This window comes from Bos grunniens, chromosome 12 (genome assembly GCF_055505025.1).
Source record: "Bos grunniens cultivar Pamir isolate PY7600 chromosome 12, Bosgru_T2T1.0, whole genome shotgun sequence".
Lineage (NCBI taxonomy): Eukaryota > Metazoa > Chordata > Mammalia > Artiodactyla > Bovidae > Bos > Bos grunniens.
The window spans coordinates 21,131,149-21,153,186 of NC_141176.1; the positions used below are offsets into that span (position 1 = coordinate 21,131,149).

General features: G+C 36.3%; 1 protein-coding gene across 10 annotated transcripts in view; it reads right to left on the reverse strand.

Annotated features, from left to right (window-relative positions):
* INTS6 (integrator complex subunit 6) overlaps positions 1–22,038 on the reverse strand; it is a 107,150-nt gene that overhangs the window by 42,958 nt on the left and 42,154 nt on the right. For 7 of the 10 annotated variants that reach the window (XR_015137995.1, XR_015137996.1, XR_015137993.1 and 4 more), the window contains 2 exons: positions 6,138–6,321; positions 908–1,033 (listed from right to left, as the gene is read on the reverse strand). Coding sequence is in view for 5 of the 10 variants with exons in the window: in XM_086329168.1 (XP_086185294.1) it covers positions 908–1,033; positions 6,138–6,321 (310 nt within the window). In the remaining 5 variants the exon portion in view is untranslated. The remainder of the gene's footprint in view (positions 1–907; positions 1,034–6,137; positions 6,322–22,038) is intronic. The other 3 variants (XR_015137997.1, XM_086329170.1, XM_086329171.1) reach the window with 1 other exon arrangement.

The following is a 22,038-nucleotide window of genomic DNA, read 5'->3' on the forward strand; positions in this document are numbered from 1 at the left end:
CTACCTTTAACCTAAAACAATCCTAGAAAATGGTAACTCTCTTCAACAGTACAGCAAACATTTACTGAGTGCCTAATTTTAAGCAAAGTCCTAAAATAATTTTAAAATAAATATATTCCATGTCTAACAATTCAATTCTTTTAAGGTTTCTTTTTTTTAAATTGAACACAGCAATATAATTTATATAATCTTTCCATCTTCTGCTCTCATCTCTATGACATTTCTCTTCTCCCAGTTACCCACTCTACTGCCTTAACTCTGCCAAAGTGTCATTAACGACTTTCTAATTCTGGTTTTCAGCTATGTCGTACAAGGCAGAGGGTCCAGATGTAAGCCATCCGTTGGTTCTGGCAAAACTCCTTATACCCTCTGGCTAATATAAATAGTTCATGATCACAGAATATTAGAATAAAGCCAGGCAGGGCTCAGCTAGAGTTAAAAGAATCAAGTTGAATAGCAAAGGCTGGTTTCTCATTTTTGGAACCACACCAACCATTTGGCTCTGATCAGTCTGATCTTTAGTAAAAACTGTAGCTAAGGAATTAAATAAACACCTAGGGCTGAACACTCTTGTGAATCAAGGGACACGGGAGAGGCACATACACTGGAGAGAGTCAATGTTACAATACTAAAAAATGAAATACACTATTCTGTTCATGTTTAAAAAGGGTTTTAGCTCTTACAAATTATCAGGCTATGAACAACCAATATAAAAAGGCGATAGGACCAAACCACTTTCGTACAACCTTGACTTTCCTATTTAATCGTGCCACTTTACCAACAGCTCTTCTGTCATCTTAATAATTTGACCTTGTCAATGTTAAAGCCAAATCATAGTAATTTTTCAGTTCTAGCTGAATACTTGATAAAGCACGTTTAAAATGTCGTAAGAAAATGACAATAATACCTTCTACAGGGGAAGGATCTGGTCCTGCTTTCTCAAAGTTTATTACTACCCCACTTTGTACTTTCTGCACCAAGGATTCTAGACACTGATTAAGCATTCTTGGAGAACATACAGAGTATGAGCGGCCTGAAACAAACAAAAAATAAAGTGAACTAGTTAGTTGCAAAAATTGCTACTTTAAGCAAAAAAGAACCATAGTGGGGTTTTTAACAATATTGATTCACAAAAGTTCAATGATAAAGTTTGGACTTTTCATTATCTAATGGAAGAGTAACAAAACAAAAAAATTTATTTTCAATCAACAATATCATTTTATGAGAGTATGTAAGTTTTTTCTTCTAATTAAAGGTACACGGAAAATAAAAATATTGGTCTGAACAAACCACAATGAAAAAAATCATTACATATATACAATGTATCACATGAAATGAAATATTTTTTAAAGTATATATATAAATATAAAAAACTATTTTCCAACTGAGTTCCAATATAATTTATCTTTACTACACATATTGTGGTAAAGTATGGTAACTAACCCCTTAAAATCTTACACCTCCTGAAGAAAAATGTATCACTAAATATTAATGCTAAGGACATAGAAGACACCCAATAATTATTTAAGTGATCTGCTGGCAGACACCACATATTTTAAGTATTTGCACTTTAAAATAATACACAGTAGCATGTGCTTTTCTGAATTTCATTTGGCTTACATACTTAGAAATTACCTATCTTAAATGAATTTCCCTCTTGAATATTTTAACCTATAAAACTTTTAGTTCAGAAGCATTAAAATGATCGTAATTAAGAAAAAATACCAGTGGAAAGATTTCTTTAACAGGGATTTTTCAATAAATACAGCCAGATCTGTGCTGTCCCATACTGCAGCCACTGCCTATATATGGCTATTAAGAACCTGAAACAGAGCTAGTCCAAATTGAGATGTACAGTAACTATGAAAAATACACACTTCATTTTGTAGACATAAGATGATAATATCTCAATAATTTTAAAACATTAATTTCACATTGAAATATTTGATATATATTTAAATAAATGATTCTATACAAATTAATTTTACCTGTTTTTAGGTTTTTTGTTGTTTTTCTTCCTTTTTTTTGGTTTGAGGGATTGAACCCAGGCAGTGAAAATGCAGAGTCCTGAGAACTGGATCACCAGGGAGTTCCCTACCTGTTTCTTTTCAATGTGACTACTATAAAATTTATCATTATATATGTAACTTACATATTTGTATGTTCTGATCTAGACCAGTGCTTAAAATCATGACAACTAAAAATCTTTAATCAAACATCCTACAGTGTTATTTGTAATAAGCTCAATATGGAAAAATCCTATTCCTTAACAAATTCAACCAATTACTACCAAACAATGTTGTATTATTATACTTGACATATCAAATTACTCATATCAATTTAAACTGAACACGTGATTTGCTAAAGGCTACTCAGAAAAGAGGATATTAACATTAGGCAATAGTGTGATTCAACTCCTCAGAGTCAGCTTTACTTAGGAAAACAAGTATCATGTAACAAATGGTTTACCTGGATGCAACAATGAAAGCCGTAATTATAAAATACCCACCAATTACTGAGTGTCTGTGCACCTGGCACTATCCTAATCACTCTATTTTATTAATTTCTCTAATCCTAGCAACAATCATATGGGTTACTTTCTCCATTTTACAAATGAGAAAACTAAAGCACAGAGGGATTAATTTATCCAAGTTAATACAATAGAGCAGCCAAGATTCAAACCCTTACAAGGCATCAGAAACATTCATCTGGATATACCACCTTCTTCCCTCAAAACCATGATGTTAATTTGCAATCAGTATTTAAAATAAGAAAGTTTGTATGTACCACACTTATGAGAAAGAATTGGCAAATTAAAAATTCTTTGAGTCAGTTTAAACACATACATAAAAATGCTGATCATCTTAATACATAAGGTATTTAGGAGATTATATAAAAGCTCAGTATCTTATTCCACGATATTTAAAAATATTTTGATGATGTCAATAAAATCAAAAGTTCCTAAATATAAAATTGTGGCAATCCTCTACACTTCTCTAACCTGTGTCATCAACTAACTGATTAGGAAAATATAAGTAAATAAGTTATGATTTTAGTATGACATTAAATTACTAACAAAGATATTTTATGAAAATTAGAGAAAAAGTAAATAAACTTGAATCACTTATAAAAATAATAAAAATTCATTAACTCTTTTCAAAGTTAAAGCAAATTTAGACATCTTTACAAAGTGAGCCCATAACCTATGTTATGTTTCTCTTATTCTTTATGTCAAAACTTACCTCTTGGAATGCTTGATACTTTGTACTAAAGGATAAAGTGTCTGAGATCACTCACTATATTTGTGAGAAAAACACACACTTTCAAGCCAAGAAGCTGGTTCACTTGTGTTTATGTAGGGTCCACAAAAAAAGAAAAAAATCTTAACACAGCAATAAAGTGAAAAAAAAAACTTTCTCCCTTGGGATTAGGAAGGATTTTAGTATTAATAAAATGGATTAAGACACAAAAGTAGTAATACTAAGTTGGGCAACAGTCCTATTTACAGAAGTTAAGAAAGTTAAATTTATTTAATCTAGAAAAGTCTTCCAATTTTTATAAAATGCTTTTTATCCTTAATACTTCTACCAACATGTCTATTAGGTATTTTTAAAATTTGATACCATCCTTGCACCTCCCCCCAACCTGCTTCTCCTGAGTAACCATCTCAGTACATAGCATAGCCGTTCACCTCCAATTGTTCAGACCAAGTGAACTACCCAGGAATCATCCCTGATTCCTTCTTCCTGCATTACCTTCAGTCTTTCCTTTCCATCAGACCACCTCTCACCATCTCCAAACATAAACACTTGAGATCAAAGTACTATCATCTCTCCTAGTCTCCCTGCTTTCATTCCCACCGCTTTACAGTATATTCTCATCTAGCAGTTGAAGTGGTCTTTCAGAAATGGAAATCAGATGTCATCTCCTATAAAAAGCCCTCCAGTGACTTCTCATCACACTGGGAAAATAAATAATATTTATTTCAGCCTAAAAGGCTATTCACAATTTGGCCCTTGCCCACCTCTAGAAACTAACCTGTTATTCTCTCCTTTTCCCTACATAAGCTTGTAGCCGTATCAGCTTTCCTGTTGCTCCCCAAAATACATGGCATGATCCTTCTCTTACTATTCCTCTACAGAGATCTTTGTATGGTTTACTCTGTTATTCTGAGTTCTGTTCAAATGCTAACTAGTCTTACTGCAGTGATTATTTTATAATTTAAACAAATATCAAATCATTGTGTTGTACCCCTGGAACTAAAATGTTGTATGCATCAATTTTACCTCAATTTTAAAAAGGAGAGAGGGTTGATGAAGACGCTACAACAATCATTTTAAAGGGATTAATATCTTTTATAAAAGAATAATTGTTGCTTTATTTAATTCTTTAGACAAAGAGAATAACAATTTCCAAGGACATGCAACATTTTAAACTGATTCAAACTGGGGTACACATATCCTTTAGGTTTACGGTAAAAAAGTCACCTCCTTAGAAGACATCCCAGGAAGACTCGTTCTCTGCCTCACTGCCCCCTGCAATCTCACCCTGTGTCTTTACTTGATAGTAAGCAGAACTCTCTGAAACATGATTTATTCATGTTATAGCATTTTATCTGTCATACAGCCCAAAAACGTAAGCCTTCTGTCTATTGATCCTGCTGTATTCCCATGATCAAAAACAGCTAATTGGCATTGAGTATTCATTAATTAAAGATAATAAAAGAAATATGCTTACAATGACAATTATATAATTTTTAAGGTATACATTAAAAATAGAATAAAATATTAATCACTTTCGCAACACATGCAAATTTCATTCCAATTTTTCCTTAATGAACATAAATTACTCTATAAAGGAAAAAACAAATGCATACACTATTCTTATCATTTAAAAATGCACAGAACTGTTAACATGATTGCATATTTGAACAGTACTCCACCAGTGGATGTTAGCTTTTCAGTTATTGCTACTTTTTCAGTGTTTTATTCTCAAAACACTTTTTAGTCAGCATTCATTGAAAATAAAGAAGAAAGCATACTATAAGAAAACGAGTGGCATTTGAGCAGTCTCCCATTACTGCTAGCAGGAGCATGAAGAAAAGCAAAGTACTACATTAGAAGAGGTTCAGGATGTATGTTTGTGGAAAACTCCCTAATTCTTTGACCAACTGAGGTTTCTGGGTCACTGAAACATATCATCAATGGTGATTTCTGAATCTTTTAACTTATCTACTTCACATACCTATCTATGTAGGGTATTCTTTTTCATCTGTGAAATCTGCAGGCTTCCAAAATCCACAGAAAATTAGAAGAAAGGCACCTAAAACATTAATTAGACCTTACTTTCCTTTGACTTACACAGCTGGCTATGATGGGATCTCAACAGAGCATGGACAGTGAACAGAGACTATGTCACACCCCAGGACACCGATGGAAGAGTGGTGCGCCAGACCTGGGCATTTTACCATCAGTTCCTTAAGAGAGAATGACGAGGCACCGTGAGAGCAAGAATACCACGCTTGTCATATGTACTGTGGCAGTCCTAAAGCGTGGACAGTGCTTGGCACCCAGTAGGCACTCGATGCATATTGATATGAATTCAACCCACCTGTTGTTAACCAATTCCACCATACAGAAGTTCTGAGTCTATTACATCTTCTGTTTCAAGAGTTTTACTAATGTTCACTTAGCACAGCTGGTTAAGAGTTCACTACCTGTTTTCCTCTAACCTATCTCACTTCCTCTTTGCCTCTGGGTAAAACTGTACTTAACTAGGCATTAATCATTACATGGACAATGAGGTGATTCTTGAAACATTTTTCAGAGAAAATAATTCTATGGCATTTGTAAATCACTGGCAATCTTTATAGATAAGAAAATAAGTTTAACAACTTCAAATATTAGCATTTGCTATACGGTTAGAAAAAAATTATCATGCATTATCAGACCCAATAGTATTTACATCTTATTCAACAGATCAAAGACCATCAATGTAGTTTTAAAACCATATATGTCTAGTAACTTCTAATAGCAACTTGTTAAACAAAACAAACACGGAATTTTTGAAATGCACATTTTAAAACATTCAGATAAAATCTGCTTAAGTCACTGAATTACTGCCAGCGAAAAACTTACCGCCTGTCACCTCACACATTGGTGTGATTGCAGAGTCATCTAAAGGCACACCTGTCAACTGCTCTGATTCTACGGACATCGTCCCCGGCAACCGCAACACTAATGCAAAGAGTCTCTGATCCCAACGAAAAGGTTCCTTGGTCAATTCACTTCCAGGCAAAGGAGAATTAAGAGGTAAATGAAGCTGAAAGGGGAAAAAAAAAAAAAAAAGATGTCCACACACTATGCCTCCCAAAAAGGCTACATTTATTACACTTACATTGAAACTACATCATGAGTCTCCCATCATTCAAATAAGCTAAAAAGCAAAAGCTTATATGTATATATATATATGAAATCGCACATAAGATATTATTACTTCAGTTTTCTTAAGCTCTACTCTGAAGACCTCAATTGAAAAAAAATAAATCTATTTCTGTAATGCTCTTCAGACTTCAGTATAACTCACCACTAGGTGCTGGGACTGCTTCCAAATAAATTGTTTCATTTAATCATTAAAACAAGCCTATGATAAATACCTTAGGATTCCTACTTTCTAGATGTAAATTAAAAAACAAGTCTCAGAGAGAATAAATGATTTGGCCTGCTGGGTCCAAACCAGTTGTTTTTTCTATCACACCACATCTCAAACGTTTCCACAGTTAAATGATTTAAATAGGCTTCATTTCATATGAAACACAGATCTTCCCAGAGTATCTGCTAAAAGTAAGTTGTGTCACTCCAGTTATACTGTAAATGTACCAAAGGTAATGATTCATAACCCATCTAAGTAACACTAGAGGGTTTGGGGGTTTCTTGCATGTGGTCTTTAACCTATGTCTCTCCCTACCCCCTCTAAGGACCCGCTCAATCAGAATCTCAGATTCTTAAGAAATCTAAAGTGCTTTAACGTGCTTCTACTGTGTACCTCCGTACTAACAGAGGCACAAGGCACCAAGAGACCCAGACCATAGTCTCATTCGTAAGTAAAGGGAAGAACCAGACAGTGTGAGCCTCATGCCGGAAGGACACAGTGTTGAAAGGAGGGAAAGCTGAATCTGAATTTAACCAAGGCTTCAGTTCCAACCCAGTTTACTGGTAGTCCCTCAGGACTCCTGAGGATACACAATCAACTTATCCAGCACCACAGAGAGCAGTCAGTCAAACCCAGAGTGTGGGGCACTCGACAAGACACAGGACCTGGCTTCTCCAGTGAAACCTGCCACTGGGCAGGGAAGAGCAACGAGTGGGAGTGGGGAGGGTGGCCAGACCATTAGAGAATAAGAGACAAAACAAGAGCAAAGGCTTGTGAGACAACTGGGAAAATTCAAAATATATATTACTGGGATTATGAATAACATTAAGTGTGATAATGATACAGTGCTAAGGAAAACAAAAATCCTTATCACTTATAAAAAAGATTTTTTTTAATGATATAAAATCCCAGATCAGCGTACTCAGGGACTGATTTATTCAAATATTGGAGTTTTCTTTAAATACAGAACACATTTTAAAATATCACTTCCAAATTAATTGCCAGAGTTTACATTATTTTTGTCAAAACCAAGATGACTATATCACTTATAGACTTTCTAATTCTGACCTCGAAGATTTCTGAACTTGATAAATTAGGGGCTGAAGTCACTCTACACTGACTTAAGAACTCAAGTCTCTTCACTGACTTATATCAAACCATTAAAAAAAAATCACATTCAGTGCTAAGAAGAGAGTTCCTAGTGAAGCTCTGCTATAATGGCACCTCTCTCCACAAGACTCATGCCAAGAGAACCTCCTGCAAGATTCCCCTATCAAGTCAGCCAGGACTTAGAGCCCATGGCCAAGAGTCATGAGCTTTTCATCTGGCACTGATTCTACTTTTAAGACAGAAGTTAGAGACGCTCAAAGAAATCTGGGCCAGGATGTTCCCTGAGGAAGGTTTTCTAACCTTAAAGGTTCTGTGACACTTGCAAAACAGCTTGGGAACCCCAAGCCCTTGCTGCTACCCACTGCCACACCCTGCCAGAAGATAAATATCAAGGCACCAGTGGTGCTGGAGGAAGAAGGTTCCAACTGTTAGTGCAGTAGCTCTGGAAAGTAACGGTATCTGGCCCTGGCTCAAGAATCCAGTGGCTAACAGCACTGTAGAGACCGCATGTACAATGGTGGACAGGACGTGGACCCCTACCATGTACATGCACCCCCACCCCTAATCAGATAATAATGAGCATTATCTGCTTACTGTCTACATAATGCTAGATCAAGAATGTATTCCAAGTAAAACAAAAGGCCAAGAAGGGTCATGAGTATATTTTACACATAGCTGTATTAATTTTATAAATGTGTCAAATTTTTATTCATTTTGTTATTTCTTATTATTTCTGCCTTCCATATCACTACCACCCTCATCACCAAAGAGGAGGGAAAAAAATTCCCTGTAACTGAAATGCACTAGTAAAATAGTAAGCAGTGATGGCAAGCAAACAGGTACAGGAAAAAGATAAAATGCTTTAGCTTAAAAAGTGAATACTCAAGAGAGCTGAATTACTCCAAACTGAAAGTCTACAGTTGAAATTCTAGCAATGTCATAATCACAAAGGGAGGTCTTTCCGAACATATGGAAAATCAAGGCAAAGAGCACATAAATCAAGTAGAAAAATCTAAAATCAACCATTAGAAAAATGTGCAATAAATATGAATAAATAATTCCCAAAGTTAAAAAAGGGCTAAAAAAAACCCCAAAATACCCGAGGAAACCCATATGGCCTATAAATATATAAAAAAACTCAAATACACTGATGATCAGATAACACAAATTAAAGGCAAGATGCAAAATGAGACACCAAGACAGCATTTATATGCACTACTAAACAATTACTTAAAGAGCAGTTTTACATGTGTGTAACATAAGACGTAGAGTAAAAGTAAGAAAACATGAAATGGAAGGCTACACACCAAATTCATGATAATTTCTGCTTCTCGGATGGGGAACAGGGAGGGAAATAACAACTGAGTAGGGGAAGAAAAGAAACAGCACTCAGTTATCTGCAACGTTCTGTTTTATTCACTAAATTTTTAAAAATCCTCAACAACAAAAAAATCTAAACTAGCCAAATATGCAAAGAAATGTTTATATTACATATTCTTATCCAGAATATTAGAATACATTAATATGCAAAACCAGTAAATTATCCATTCAAGTAGTTATCTATACATCTCTTATAACAGTATTATTTTACAACAAAATCAAACACAAGAAAAGTGTATATACACATCAATCATTAGCCCCAAAGCTCAGTCATTCATAAGGACTCTACACAGAGTTCTACTTAACTGGTGCTATTAAAATATACTATAAGACAGAATATTTCTTGAAAATTATATTTGTTCTCCCATTTTTATGCCCCTACCAAATATTCGGTATGTGGGATCAGGGAACTTAAAGATGCATAAAAAACATGGTTACTCTACTCCAAGATTTCTGAGGACAGGGGTCATGCTCCTAAATGAAATAGTTTTAGAAATGTGTTTTAAGGAGAAGCTGACAAACAAAAAGAAGACAGAAAGTCACAGTACTGGCTATCAAAACATTTATTAGGATTTTTATTTCTGAATATTTGACAGGAAAACAGTTTTATAAAAGCTGTTTTCTGAGACTTAATTACAGGAAACTTTAGTAAGAGAGTACTCAAATTCAAATGCCTGATGATGCAAAAAGTTATTAACAACAATTATACTGTAGGTGTTGGAGAAGACTCTTGAGTCTCTTGGACTGCAAGGAGATCCAACCAGTCCATTCTAAAGGAGATCAGTCCTGGGTGTTCTTCGGAAGGACTGATGCTGAAGCTGAAACTCCAATACTCTGACCACCTCATGTGAAGAGCTGACTCATTGGAAAAGACCCTGATGCTGGGAGGGATTGGGGGCAGGAGGAAAATGGGACGACAGAGGATGAGACAGCCGGATGGCATCACCAACTCGATGGACATGAGTTTGAGTGAACTCTGGGAGTTGGTGATGGACAGGGAGGCCTGGCATGCTCATGGGGTCGCAGAGAGTTGGACATGACTGAGCGAATGAACTGAACTGAACTGAACTATTATATGGCAGACATTGTTCTAAACACACACACACACACACACACTCACTCATCCAATTCTGAATCAATCCAGTGATTTTGAACCACTAAATCCTAAATCTTATAAACATTTTAGAATGATTTCCTTTTATAAACCACAGTCCCCCATGAGTCTTTGATGGAAAGAGACACTTTTTTCCCCTTTTGCTATTCACTTCCAGTTCTCAAGTACACAGGTAATGTAACAAGAACAACACAAATAAACAATAATAATAATAACTGCTTGCATAATGAGCACTCACTATGTATGTGTCAAGCACCATTCTAGGAGCTTTTCATATTTATAATATGTTTATAATAAACCAGTGGGGTAGGTACTATTATTATCCCCAGTTTATAGCCAAGGTACAATGTAAGATTGTGTGTCAGAAGATTCCTGTCTGCAAAACACAGACTTAAATAAACGCTGCTATATAATCAAGTTTAGAGCACCAAAGAAGGGCTGCAAATTTTAAAAACTGGATAAATCATGTGAAATTCAATTAACTTACCCATAACCATGACATTACTGATCTTTATTAGGGTCTTCATAAAATTGTACTTTGCAAAGTTTCAGTCTAACGGACTAATAAGCAAAGAAAACTATTTATACTAACCAAGTTTCATTTTTACTTGAATACAATTGAGGTTTTCTGTATTACTATTTTAATTGATTAATTTTATTGAGCTCACCATTCCAGGTTTCTTACATTACCTTAGTAGCTGACAGAAAAGGAAATGTAACTTCAATTTAAACTAAGGAAGACTGTCCTACTTTTCCTTCTTTCCTTTGGAGAACTATCTTACTGTCCTTGTACCTTTTAGTCTTTCCTGAATTTCTTAAAAATATATATATACAATTTATTTCTCCATAGGTATAAAAAACAAAAGGCAGATTAGGACGGTGAGAGTCTATCACTGAGCATATTCAAAACTCTAGGTACTTAAAAAAGTGCAACTTTCTCTTGTTTTGTATTGTTTATGGTTCAGTCCCTAATTATTTATGATTTTGCTAAGGCTGGACTACAGAACAACTTAAATTTTATTTAGTTATTCACTGAGTGCCTAGCACAAGTAAGGCATTATTTCAGGATTTAAAAGGCTATGGCACCCCACTCCAGTACTCTTGCCTGGAAAATCCCATGGATGGAGGAGCCTGGTAGGCTGCAGTCCATGGGGTCACTAGAGTCGGACACGACTGAGCGACTTCACTTTCACTTTTCACTTTCATGCATTGGAGAAGGAAATGGCAACCCACTCCAGTGTCCTTGCCTGGAGAATCCCAGGGACGGGGAAGCCTGGTGGGCTGCCGTCTATGGGGTCGCACAGAGTCGGACACGACTGAAGCAACTTAGCAGCAGCAGCAGCAGCAGCAGCATACCAAGCCAAATAAATAAGATTTAGAGAAAGTTTTAGCTAGTTCTCTTGATGATAGCCAATTAAAAATTTAAAAACTTCAGTATCAGGATTCTCATATGCTAATACTTATTTTTTTAAACTTGTAGAATGTAAGAAACAAATAAACAAAAGGCAGCAAACAGTAAAAGAAGATAAATTTCTTTTAAAAGCATTTTAAATTTAGGACCCAAAGAGAGTTTTTTTCCTGGTACACAACCTGACTGACTCCTGGATGACGATCACACCAGAGCCCATCGTGAGAGTCAGGTGACTGATGTCATCTGTACTAACTCTTAGCAGGCTTCCCCTTGCATTTGGATGTTCTGCCAGTTGGGTCTACTACTGAAGTAATTCAAATTATAAACCCTTTAATAATAATCATACTTCCCATCTAAGTTTTAATGACCTATTCCCTGGCTGCCTATCCTTCTCCAGTTTAAGAGAAGGCAGGGAGAAGCATCTGATTCTTTTGTGTCCCCCCCATAGCGTGTGTCAACTGAAAGAATAAATGAAGTCCCTCCCATTCCCACTGCCTAAGACAAGTACTAGAGCGCGAGTGGAACAAGGGCTGCAGAGGGCACAGCACCAGTGTCCTGCCAGCAAGAACTGTGACTCCCGACCCTCACACACACACACAGATATGGACGCCAACACACAAACAGGGGTTCCACTGCCATGTTTGTGGTGGGTCTCAGAACCAGCCAGTCCTGTCTCCAAGAGCTAAGCTATTATTCTGCCCTGCTATATGAAACCAGCTGATCTCCATGTCCCTTGTACGTACCCACACGTAGAGGATATAAAGACATGAGCTGCAACATCTACCCGACACCTAGAGCAAACAGACAACCACTCTGTACGGTGAAGCCACTGCAACTCCTCCATCAAGCTCAGTGTACAATACTTATAATGAGAATTTACACATGGACATACTTCTACTGAGGCCATACAATACAATCTCATAAATTCTAGTCTTAGACTTTAGAGATATAAACAGTGTGGCCAAATATTTTTTTCTCATAAACATTTTTTACCTCACACACCAAACCATTACTCATCTTTAAGTTTAATGCACTGGCCTAATACCAATGAACTTGGCACAGTAGCAAAGAAGTAACTAGGTCATTACTGATATAAAAGTTTTCATTGTTACCATGCAGGGCATTTCCTTAAAAATTAAGAATGGAGATCACAAATCAAGCTGTAACTCAGGAATTATTTAATGAAAGGCAACACAGCAGACACTGTAATTTCCTACTTTCAAGAACAATAAATAATTGTAGTATGTTATATGTGCAACAGTAAAAGCATGCATGAGGTACAGAGGAATAATTGATTATTTGGGGGATGAACCAGCAAAGGCTCTCTGAGGAGACAGCATTTGAGTTATTTTGAATAAAAATTTTACTGAAACTCTAGAACCTTTTGAAGATTACAGGGCATATGCAGGGTGAAGATTAAGATGAAAAACATAAAAGGCAAGAAATAACAAATACTGGGATAAAAAACTAAATTAAAATTCAGAACTGCTGGAGAGCAACATTCAAAGAAAAACTGAAGACTGTAAGGATGGGTAGGATTTTCCTATATAAAAAATAGGTAACTATTAAAGACCTACTGCATAGCTCAGGGAATTCGTTTCAACGCTCTGTGACGAACTACATGGGAGAACAATTTAAAAAGGAGTGAATACATGTATATGTAAAACTGATTCACTTTGCTGCGTAGCGGAAACACAACATTATAAATCAACTATACTCCAATTAGGAGAAGGCAATGGCACCCCACTCCAACTCTGGCCTGGAAAATCCCATGGACAGAGGAGCCTGGTGTGCTGCAGTCCATGGGGTCTCAAAGAGTCAGACATGACTGAGAGACTTCACTTTCACCTTTCACTTTCATGCATTGGAGAAGGAAATGGCAACCCACTCCAGTGTTCTTGCCTGGAGAATCCCAGGGACGGGGGAGCTGGTGGGCTGCCGTCTCTGGGGTCGCACAGAGTCGGACACGACTGAAGCGACTTAGCAGCAGCAGCAGCATACTCCAATTAAAATTGGAAAAAAAAGAATGGTAGGATTTTAATAAGGGGAAGAGAGAGGAATAATATTCAGAGGAAATAAGCATATGAGGAAAGAAACAGGAAGCATTCAGGAAATTAGTAGCCTATTTCAGGTCAAGTTTAGAGAAAACACTGGAGAAGGAAAAGGCAACCCACTCCAGTATTCTTGCCTAGAGAATTCCATGGACTGAAGAGGCTGGTGGGCTACAGTCCATGAGGTCGCAAAGAGTCGGACACAACTGAGTGACTAAGACACACTTTAGAGAAAATACAGGGGAATGATAAGGAATTTTTCTTCATCTGCTAATCATTTCCTAGTCTTTCCGTTCTACTAAAACAACTCCCACATTAAGTCATCTTTTGGCCATGATGGTAGATGACAGTATTCCATGTCTAAGTCTTAACAGGCCTCAAAGCTTCACTGTCAAGGCATTGAGATCCAGCTACTGGGTAAAGAAGCATGAACTAGACCCTTGCATGATGAGATACCTTATGGAGAGACAGAAGTCACAGAGACAAGAAGCCAGTACCCAGGCAACGGTGAGCACCAAAGCCCCAGACATGTAAACAAGGCCATCTTGGATGTTCCAGCCCCAGCTAAGTCCCCAGCTCAATAAAGCCAACTCAAAAAATTTTGAGAAACAATAAACTGTTACTGTATCAAGTCACTGAGATTTAGCATGATTTGTTATGCTTCCCAGCAGCATTCAAAGCTATTTACCACTCTTTAGAAAGACACTCTCCATTGGCTTTCACCTTGAAATATTCTCACGGTTTTCTCTGCTTCTTCTTCTGCTCCTCTGTCTTCCACTCCACCACTCCCCTCCACCTCTAACACCTAGCCATTCCATACTGCAGTCTCTCAAGGCTCAGTATTAAGCCTTGGCCAGTTTATACTCAAAACACACAACCCACTTACTCACAGCTTCAAATACTACCTACACTCAGTATCTTAAAATTGTGCATGTCCAGCCTAGATCTTTCTTTTGAGGACCAAATATTCTTCTGTCTACTTGCCATTCCCTTTGAATGGCTCAAAAGTACTTCAAACCCAGCTTGCTCAAAACTGAACTCATGATTTTCCTCCAACTAAAATGGAACTACTCTCTCAAGACCTCTTAGCTCAGTGAAAGGCACCACAATCTATCCAGTTTTGTAAGAAGCCGTCTCCCTCTTCCTTATACCCCCAAAAACACTATACGTCAGCAAATGTGGTTGATTTAACTTTCTAAATATTTCTTGCAACTGTTGCTTCTTTCTGTTTTATTATCACCAACCTCCATGATCAAGTTACTGTCAGAACTAACAATGCCTAACTGGTCTTCCAACATTTGCTTGTCTTCCACTCCTCCACCCCCTCTCCCCAGATAAAACCCTTGGAAGACTTCCTATTGCAGTCATATTAATAACGTTACTTGGCATGGCCTCAAAACTCCTTGTGTGGTCAAGCCCAACCTTCTTTCCCATTTTGTACAATGATCCTTCTTCTTTTACACTGCAAGTCGCATAAGCCTTCTTCTAGTCCCTCAGTCTCAAAACACTCCCCTCGGGAGCCTTTGTACAGTGCCTCTACCTGGTATGATCCTTCCCACTTTATGTGTAGTAAATCCTTCTCACCTCTTCAAATCTCAGCTTTCAGTGACCTTCTTGACTAGATCTAGTATGCACTTATTATAAGCTCTCAAAGTACATACTCCTCCCTTTTGTAGGACACATGATCACTGCAGTTTTACTGTTATCACATGATACTTTTATTAATGTTTGTCTTCTCAACTAGACCCAAGCGGGCGGAGCTCCTGCTCGTTTTACCACTTGATCCTTAGAGCCTAGCAATGTCCAATTCACAAAAGGAACTCAATAAAATATGGCTGCATGAATAAAATGGATGGATGGCTTAACTGTAACAGGTATTGAGAAATCTAGTGGACAATAAAAAGCAATGAAATATTTTGAACAAGTGGAATAATACACCTAAACTGTGTGCTTTAGAGTAATTATAGCCAGAGAAAGACAGACTGAAGGAAACCAAGACAAGTTAAGGAGTTGAATCATAGTTTAAGAATAACACCAAGGCAAAAGGAATAGGAAGGAAAGCAAGAAACAAATTAATAAGAACAAAAAGCAAGGGACCAAGACCAAAGACAATTACAGAGGCTCTGACAGTTCTCCACCTCCACTAATACAGTAATGACTTAACATGTTCAAATGATAACAAGTTACTGTAACACACAAAGCATGACTTTTCAAAATATGAGAAACTCAAGTTCCAAAAGGACATACACACTCTGAAAAAGTGCACTTTTTCTTAAAAGATGCACAATAATGTCACCAACTCTACCTTATAACTACATACAATTGTTAAATAGTATTCTAAATTCTTCGGAATCTAACATTTAAAATGAAATAATTATAAAGTATTAGATCAGAAGGCTAACTTAAAGCACACTTAAAGCTAACTTAAAAGCTGGCGAATCAGTTTGAGAACAATTATTTCCTAGGTAACTGAGAGCATTTAATGCTTCAAGCATAAACACTTACCGACCAAACTTTCTTGAGTGTGCTATATACATCCTATCATCTGGAGACACATTGTGCCCCTAAACATAACAATAACAATCTTTTCTTGATAAATCAAAGATGAGGTGAGAGACAGAAAGTTAAAGACCTCTTGTTCATACCAAATATCGCCCCGAATCACACAACAAGTTAACAGGCTGTCATTTACTGAAGGGTGGGCCATGGTTTTAATTTGATACTCTGCTTAAATCATCACATTTAATCCTCCAACATACTTGGCACCTATAACTTAATAGAGTCTAAGGTACATCACCAGTTTAACGTATCTCCTTGCTTCTCCAAACTTTAACATGAAACATAAATGAAACTTCTTCCATAAGCAGCACATAATTATCCCTCAAGCTGCATAAACCCCCTATTCTTCTCCCATACCACAGAGGTTCATACCACTTGAGTATCATGGAGTTTGCATCTAAGTCTTCTCCACACTGGATCTGAAGGTTCTTGTGAATCCCTTCTGGCCATCAGAAGTTAAGCAGAACACCAGAGTTTATAGTTTATAGCCTCTGCTTATGATCTTGACCTCTTTATGGCACCTTTAGTTTGAAGAGTGTCATTTCAAGTCTACATCAAAGACTACTAGAATTTCATTTGCAGTTCCTATTTGATTAACCTTAGAATATATATATTTCGGAGAAGGCAATGGCACCCCACTCCAGTACTCTTGCTTGGAAAATCCCATGGACAGAGGAGCCTGTTAGGCTGCAATCCATGGGGTCGCTAAGAGTCGGACACGACTGAGCGACATCACTTTCACTTTTCACTTTCATGCATTGGAGAAGGAAATGGCAACCCACTCCAGTGTTCTTGTCTGGAGAATCCCAGGGATGGGGGAACCTGGTGGGCTGCCATCTGTGGGGTCGAACAGAGTCGGACACGACTGAAGTGACTTAGCATGGCATAGCATAGAATATATTTATATTCATTTCAATGATAATTTACTAAATGACAAAAACGCTTCTCCTTTTTAAAAGGCTGCTTTGAACAGATGTTGGATTCATCAGTAATAGTTATTCATAATTGGTAAGAGTCATAATACCATATCATAGCTTTGAAAGTTTTACCTCTCTTCTCAGAAATTTCACAATTTGAACTGCCTATATACTGCACTGCCTATTGTACCATAGGTACATATGTGTGTATCATATTTTTTGTTTCTTTCAATGCTAATTCACTGTAAAGTAATAATTTCCTTAAAATTTTTTTTTACAGAACAATGAGGGATACAAATTTATGTTCTTGGAACTTCTATGAGAGGTAATCCCTGGTCCAGTGGCTAAGACTCCACATTCCCAATGCAGGGGTCCAGGGTTCGATCCCTGGTCAGCAAACAAGATCCCACATGCTGCAACTAAAAGATCCTTCATGCTGGAATGAAAGATCCCATGGGCTACAATTAAGACCCAGCGCAACCAAATAAATAAATATTAAAAAAAAAACTATGAGACTTCTGGATAAAAATACCTTATAACCAGATATCATGGGAAGCAAGTTTGGACTATGATTCAAACAAAACAATTGTCAACATTTGTGAGACAAGTAGCAAAACTGGGATATAAATTGGATATTGTATTATTTATTAAATCCCTTAAATTTTTTGCTAAGCTATAAAGAGAAATTAAATTTAAACTAATTTAATTAACAGTAAGTATACTGTAAAGTAAACTTAAATTTAATAAAATCTATTAAAATCACTTTTTGCTGAGTCAAAGAGCACTGCAGGAAAGTATGTGTGTGTGCAAGCACGTGCACTTAAATGGTAAAGATGCACACTGAAGTACTCAGGGTAAAATGGAATGTTTGAAATTTGCTTTAAAATAATCCCCCTAAAAAATGCATATTGTGTACTTAACTGTATAAATGTGTATGGGGCAAGGGCAGATGAAACAAGATGAAACAAGACCAGCAAAATGTAGCCAATGATTGAAGCTAGGGAAAGGTTCTTGAGGTTAATCATTTCATTTTCTCTACTTCTGTGTATGTTTAAAAGTTCCAAAATAATTTTTATATTTGGACATATGTGAATAATAAACACAATTAAAAATGCAAGCAATTAAAAAGTCTCTGTGAAAGGGGAATGAGAAGTCTTGCTTTTATTAGTAGCCCTTGTATAAATGTCATCATTAGCCAAATATTCATGATACTTAAACCAAAAGATTTTTAACTCTTTTAAATAGAATATAAAAATTTACTCCAACATGAAATGCTAAGAAAGCAAATAGTTCAGCCCAAGTGAGAGCAAAATGATCCACACATGCAATATGTGTCAATATGCACAGACACAAGCAGATGCAAGTCCATAGGGTCCAGCTGAAAGCTAACAAACGTCTCCTGATTTCAGAAATGCACAGAAGGTAAGGAGAGAGTGGGTAACATTTCTTAAAACAAAACAAATACAGAATTATCCTTTAGGGGTAGGAGGAGGGTAAGGAAACCTTGACACAAAAAGATTGAGAAACTTGTCTAAGTAACTGCTGGTTCTGGAAAAAGCAAGATTTACACCCACATTCTCCCATTTTGCTACATTCTTGTTACATATTTGTGTTTTTACCTGATGTTTACACTGTGTTTAATAGTGTGTTACACTACTAAAAATTTGTTTTCCTCTTTGACTTAAAGTAATTTCAGATTGCTGCTTTCTTAATTCCTATGTCTGTTTATATATATTTATAAATAAGGCTAATACCAGTCGCTCAGTCATGTCCAACTCTTTGCGAGCCCATTCCAGGCAAGAATACTGGAGTGGATTGCCATTCCCTTCTCCAGATGATCTTCCTGATCCAGGATCAAACCCTGGTCTCCTGCATTGCAGGCAGATTCTTTACCGTATGAGCTACAGGGAAGTCCTTATAAACAAGGTTGGTTTAACATTAAAAACTAATCAATGTAATTCACTATATTAACAAAACTAGAAAAGAAAAATCATATAATCTCAACATGTGCATAAAAACTGACAAAACTGCATACTCATAATTAAAAAAAAAAAAAAAAAAAACAGCAAACTGGGAACAAATGAGAACTTCCACAATCTGATAAAAGGAATAAAAAAAAAAACTACAGTTAAAATCACACTTACACGGTGAAAGGTTTTACTCCCACCTCATTCCCCAAGACTGGAAACAGGCAAATATATCTATTCTCACAACCTCTACCAGTACATTTAGTCAAGAAAAAGAAACAAAAAAGGACAAACACTGGGAAGAAGTACAACAGTCTATGTTCACAGTTCACATAAAAAAATTTTCAAAAAATGTGGATAAAACTACTAGATAATAAGTGATTTTAGGAAGGTCACAGAATTCAAGGTCAAAATATAAAAGTAAAATATTTCTATGTAATAGCAACAAATAATCAAAATTTGAAGGTAAAACTAGGAATTTACAAAAGTATCAAAATATATGTGCAAAACTTACACAAGGAAAACCCACAAACATTCCTGAGAAAAATCAGACTTAAAAAGTCTGAGCAAGGGACTTCCCTGGTGGTCCAGCAGCTAAGACTCCATACTCACAATGCAGGGGCCTGGGTTCCATCTCTGGTCAGGGAATTAGATCTCACATGCTGCAACTAAAGATCTTGAGGGCCACAACTAAGAACCAGCACAGCCAAATAAAAAATATTTTTTAAAAATAATAATACGTTTTTAAATCTGAAATATATACCTTGTTCATGTATCAGAATAATAATGCAAAATGTACATTTTCCCCAAATTAACTTAGAGATTCAATGTAATTACAATCAAAATTGCAGTAGTGTTTCCTGTAAAACTTAACAAGCTGATTCTAAATTAACATGGAAATTCAAAGACCTAGAACAGACAAAACAAGTTTGAAAAAGAAAAAGCTGGAGACAAACTCAGGTAGACAGTGTTGTACTGGCAAAAGACAGAAACAGAGATCAACAAAACAGAATAGAAAATCCAAAAACAGACACTAAAATAAGTGGCCAGTTGACAAAGATGCCACAGCAATTCAATGGGTAAAGGATAATCTTTTAAAAAAGTGACACTGATACAATTAGCTAACGGGGTCAAAAAAGTGAACCTCAACACTTTCTTCCTACTATACAATAAAATTTCTAAATGAATCATGACCCTAAAAGTAAAAGCTTATACTATAAAACTCCTTAAAGAAAACATAGCAGAAAATTAGTAACATTGAGTTTGGCAAAGATTTCTGAAATAGTTCACAGAAAGCACAAACCATAAAAGAAAAAAACAAAAAACAGTCTCTTTAAACAGACAAGACTGGGAGAAAATATTTGAGACACGTATCCAATAAAAGACTTGTATCCAGAATACGTGAAAGATTCTTATAGCACAATAACAAGACAAACAATCCAGTTTTTTAAAAATGGGCAAGAGAATCAGAACACTCACTCCACTATACAGCTGACATATAAGAACATGAAAAGATGTTCAACATCATCAGTCATTAAGGAATGCACACTAACCAAAATGAGATACCACTACACACCCACTGTACTGCCTAAAATTTAAGACTGAAAAAAATCAAGTTTACAAGGATGTTGAGCACCTAGAACTCTCATACACTTCCTGGTTAGGAATGCAGAAACAGTATAGCCACTTTAGCTGTTTGGCAGTTTCTTATGAAGGTAGATATACACTATGGTAATATCACCTACCAATTGCACTCCTAAGTATATACTCAAGAGAAATGAAAATATCCACAAAACGATTTTCATGCCAATGTACACAATGACTTTATTATAATAGTACTAGGGGAAAATCCAACTCTTCTACCTTGGTGAGTGGCTAACAAATTATAATATAGCAATACAGTGAAATACTACTCAATAAGAAGGAGTGAACTACTGACAGATGCAACAACATGAATGAGGCCTTCTCTGGCAGTCCAGTGGTTAAGACTCCATGCTTCCTCTACAGTGGGCATGGGTTCGATCCCTGGCTGGGGACCAAATGCCAAGCTATGTGGCAAAAAACAAACAAACAAGTAAACAATAACAAAAAATGATGTGGATGAGCCTCAAAAGCATTATGCTAACTGAAAGCCAGACACAGACTACATACTGAATGATTCCATTTATATGAAATTCCAGAAAAGGCAAAACTACATACACACACACACAAAGTGAAACAAAGCATATCAGTGTTTTCCAGGGGACAGTGACAGAAATTAACTGCAAAGCCATAAGACAACTTTTTCAGAATGACAGCTATAGTATTTTATAGCATTACTGTGCTATTAATAACTTTATATTTGCCAAAACTCATCAAATCTTATACGTGAAATTGCTGTATTTTATTACATATAGATTGCAGTTAGACACAAAGGGGACAATAACAACAAAAGAAATATAAGCAAATACAAATTTTGAGTACCATATATTTAGTGGCAAAAAAAGGGAAAGAAAGAAAATTCCCTGGAATACATATGCCATTTAATTTGGAGTCTGGTGCCTTTCACTATTACCACGCTGCCTCCTCTCTAAATATCCAGGGCAGAATATTCATTCTCAATCTTTCCCATGGGACACAGAAGATGTGTATGCAAGCACACGCATACACATGCACACATGTACATACACACACTCTATCTTCCCCCTCCATGGGAATAGTAGACTCAATTCTCAGGAGGCTAATTTAACTATATACACCTTGCTCTCTCCCACTTAAGGCAACATAACAAAACAAAAGCAACCCAGTGGCTTCATTCTAAGGGATAGCTGAAGTACTTTATAAACTCTTTAACAATAAATTACTTGGCACACATTCCATAACATGCTGAGATCCAGAT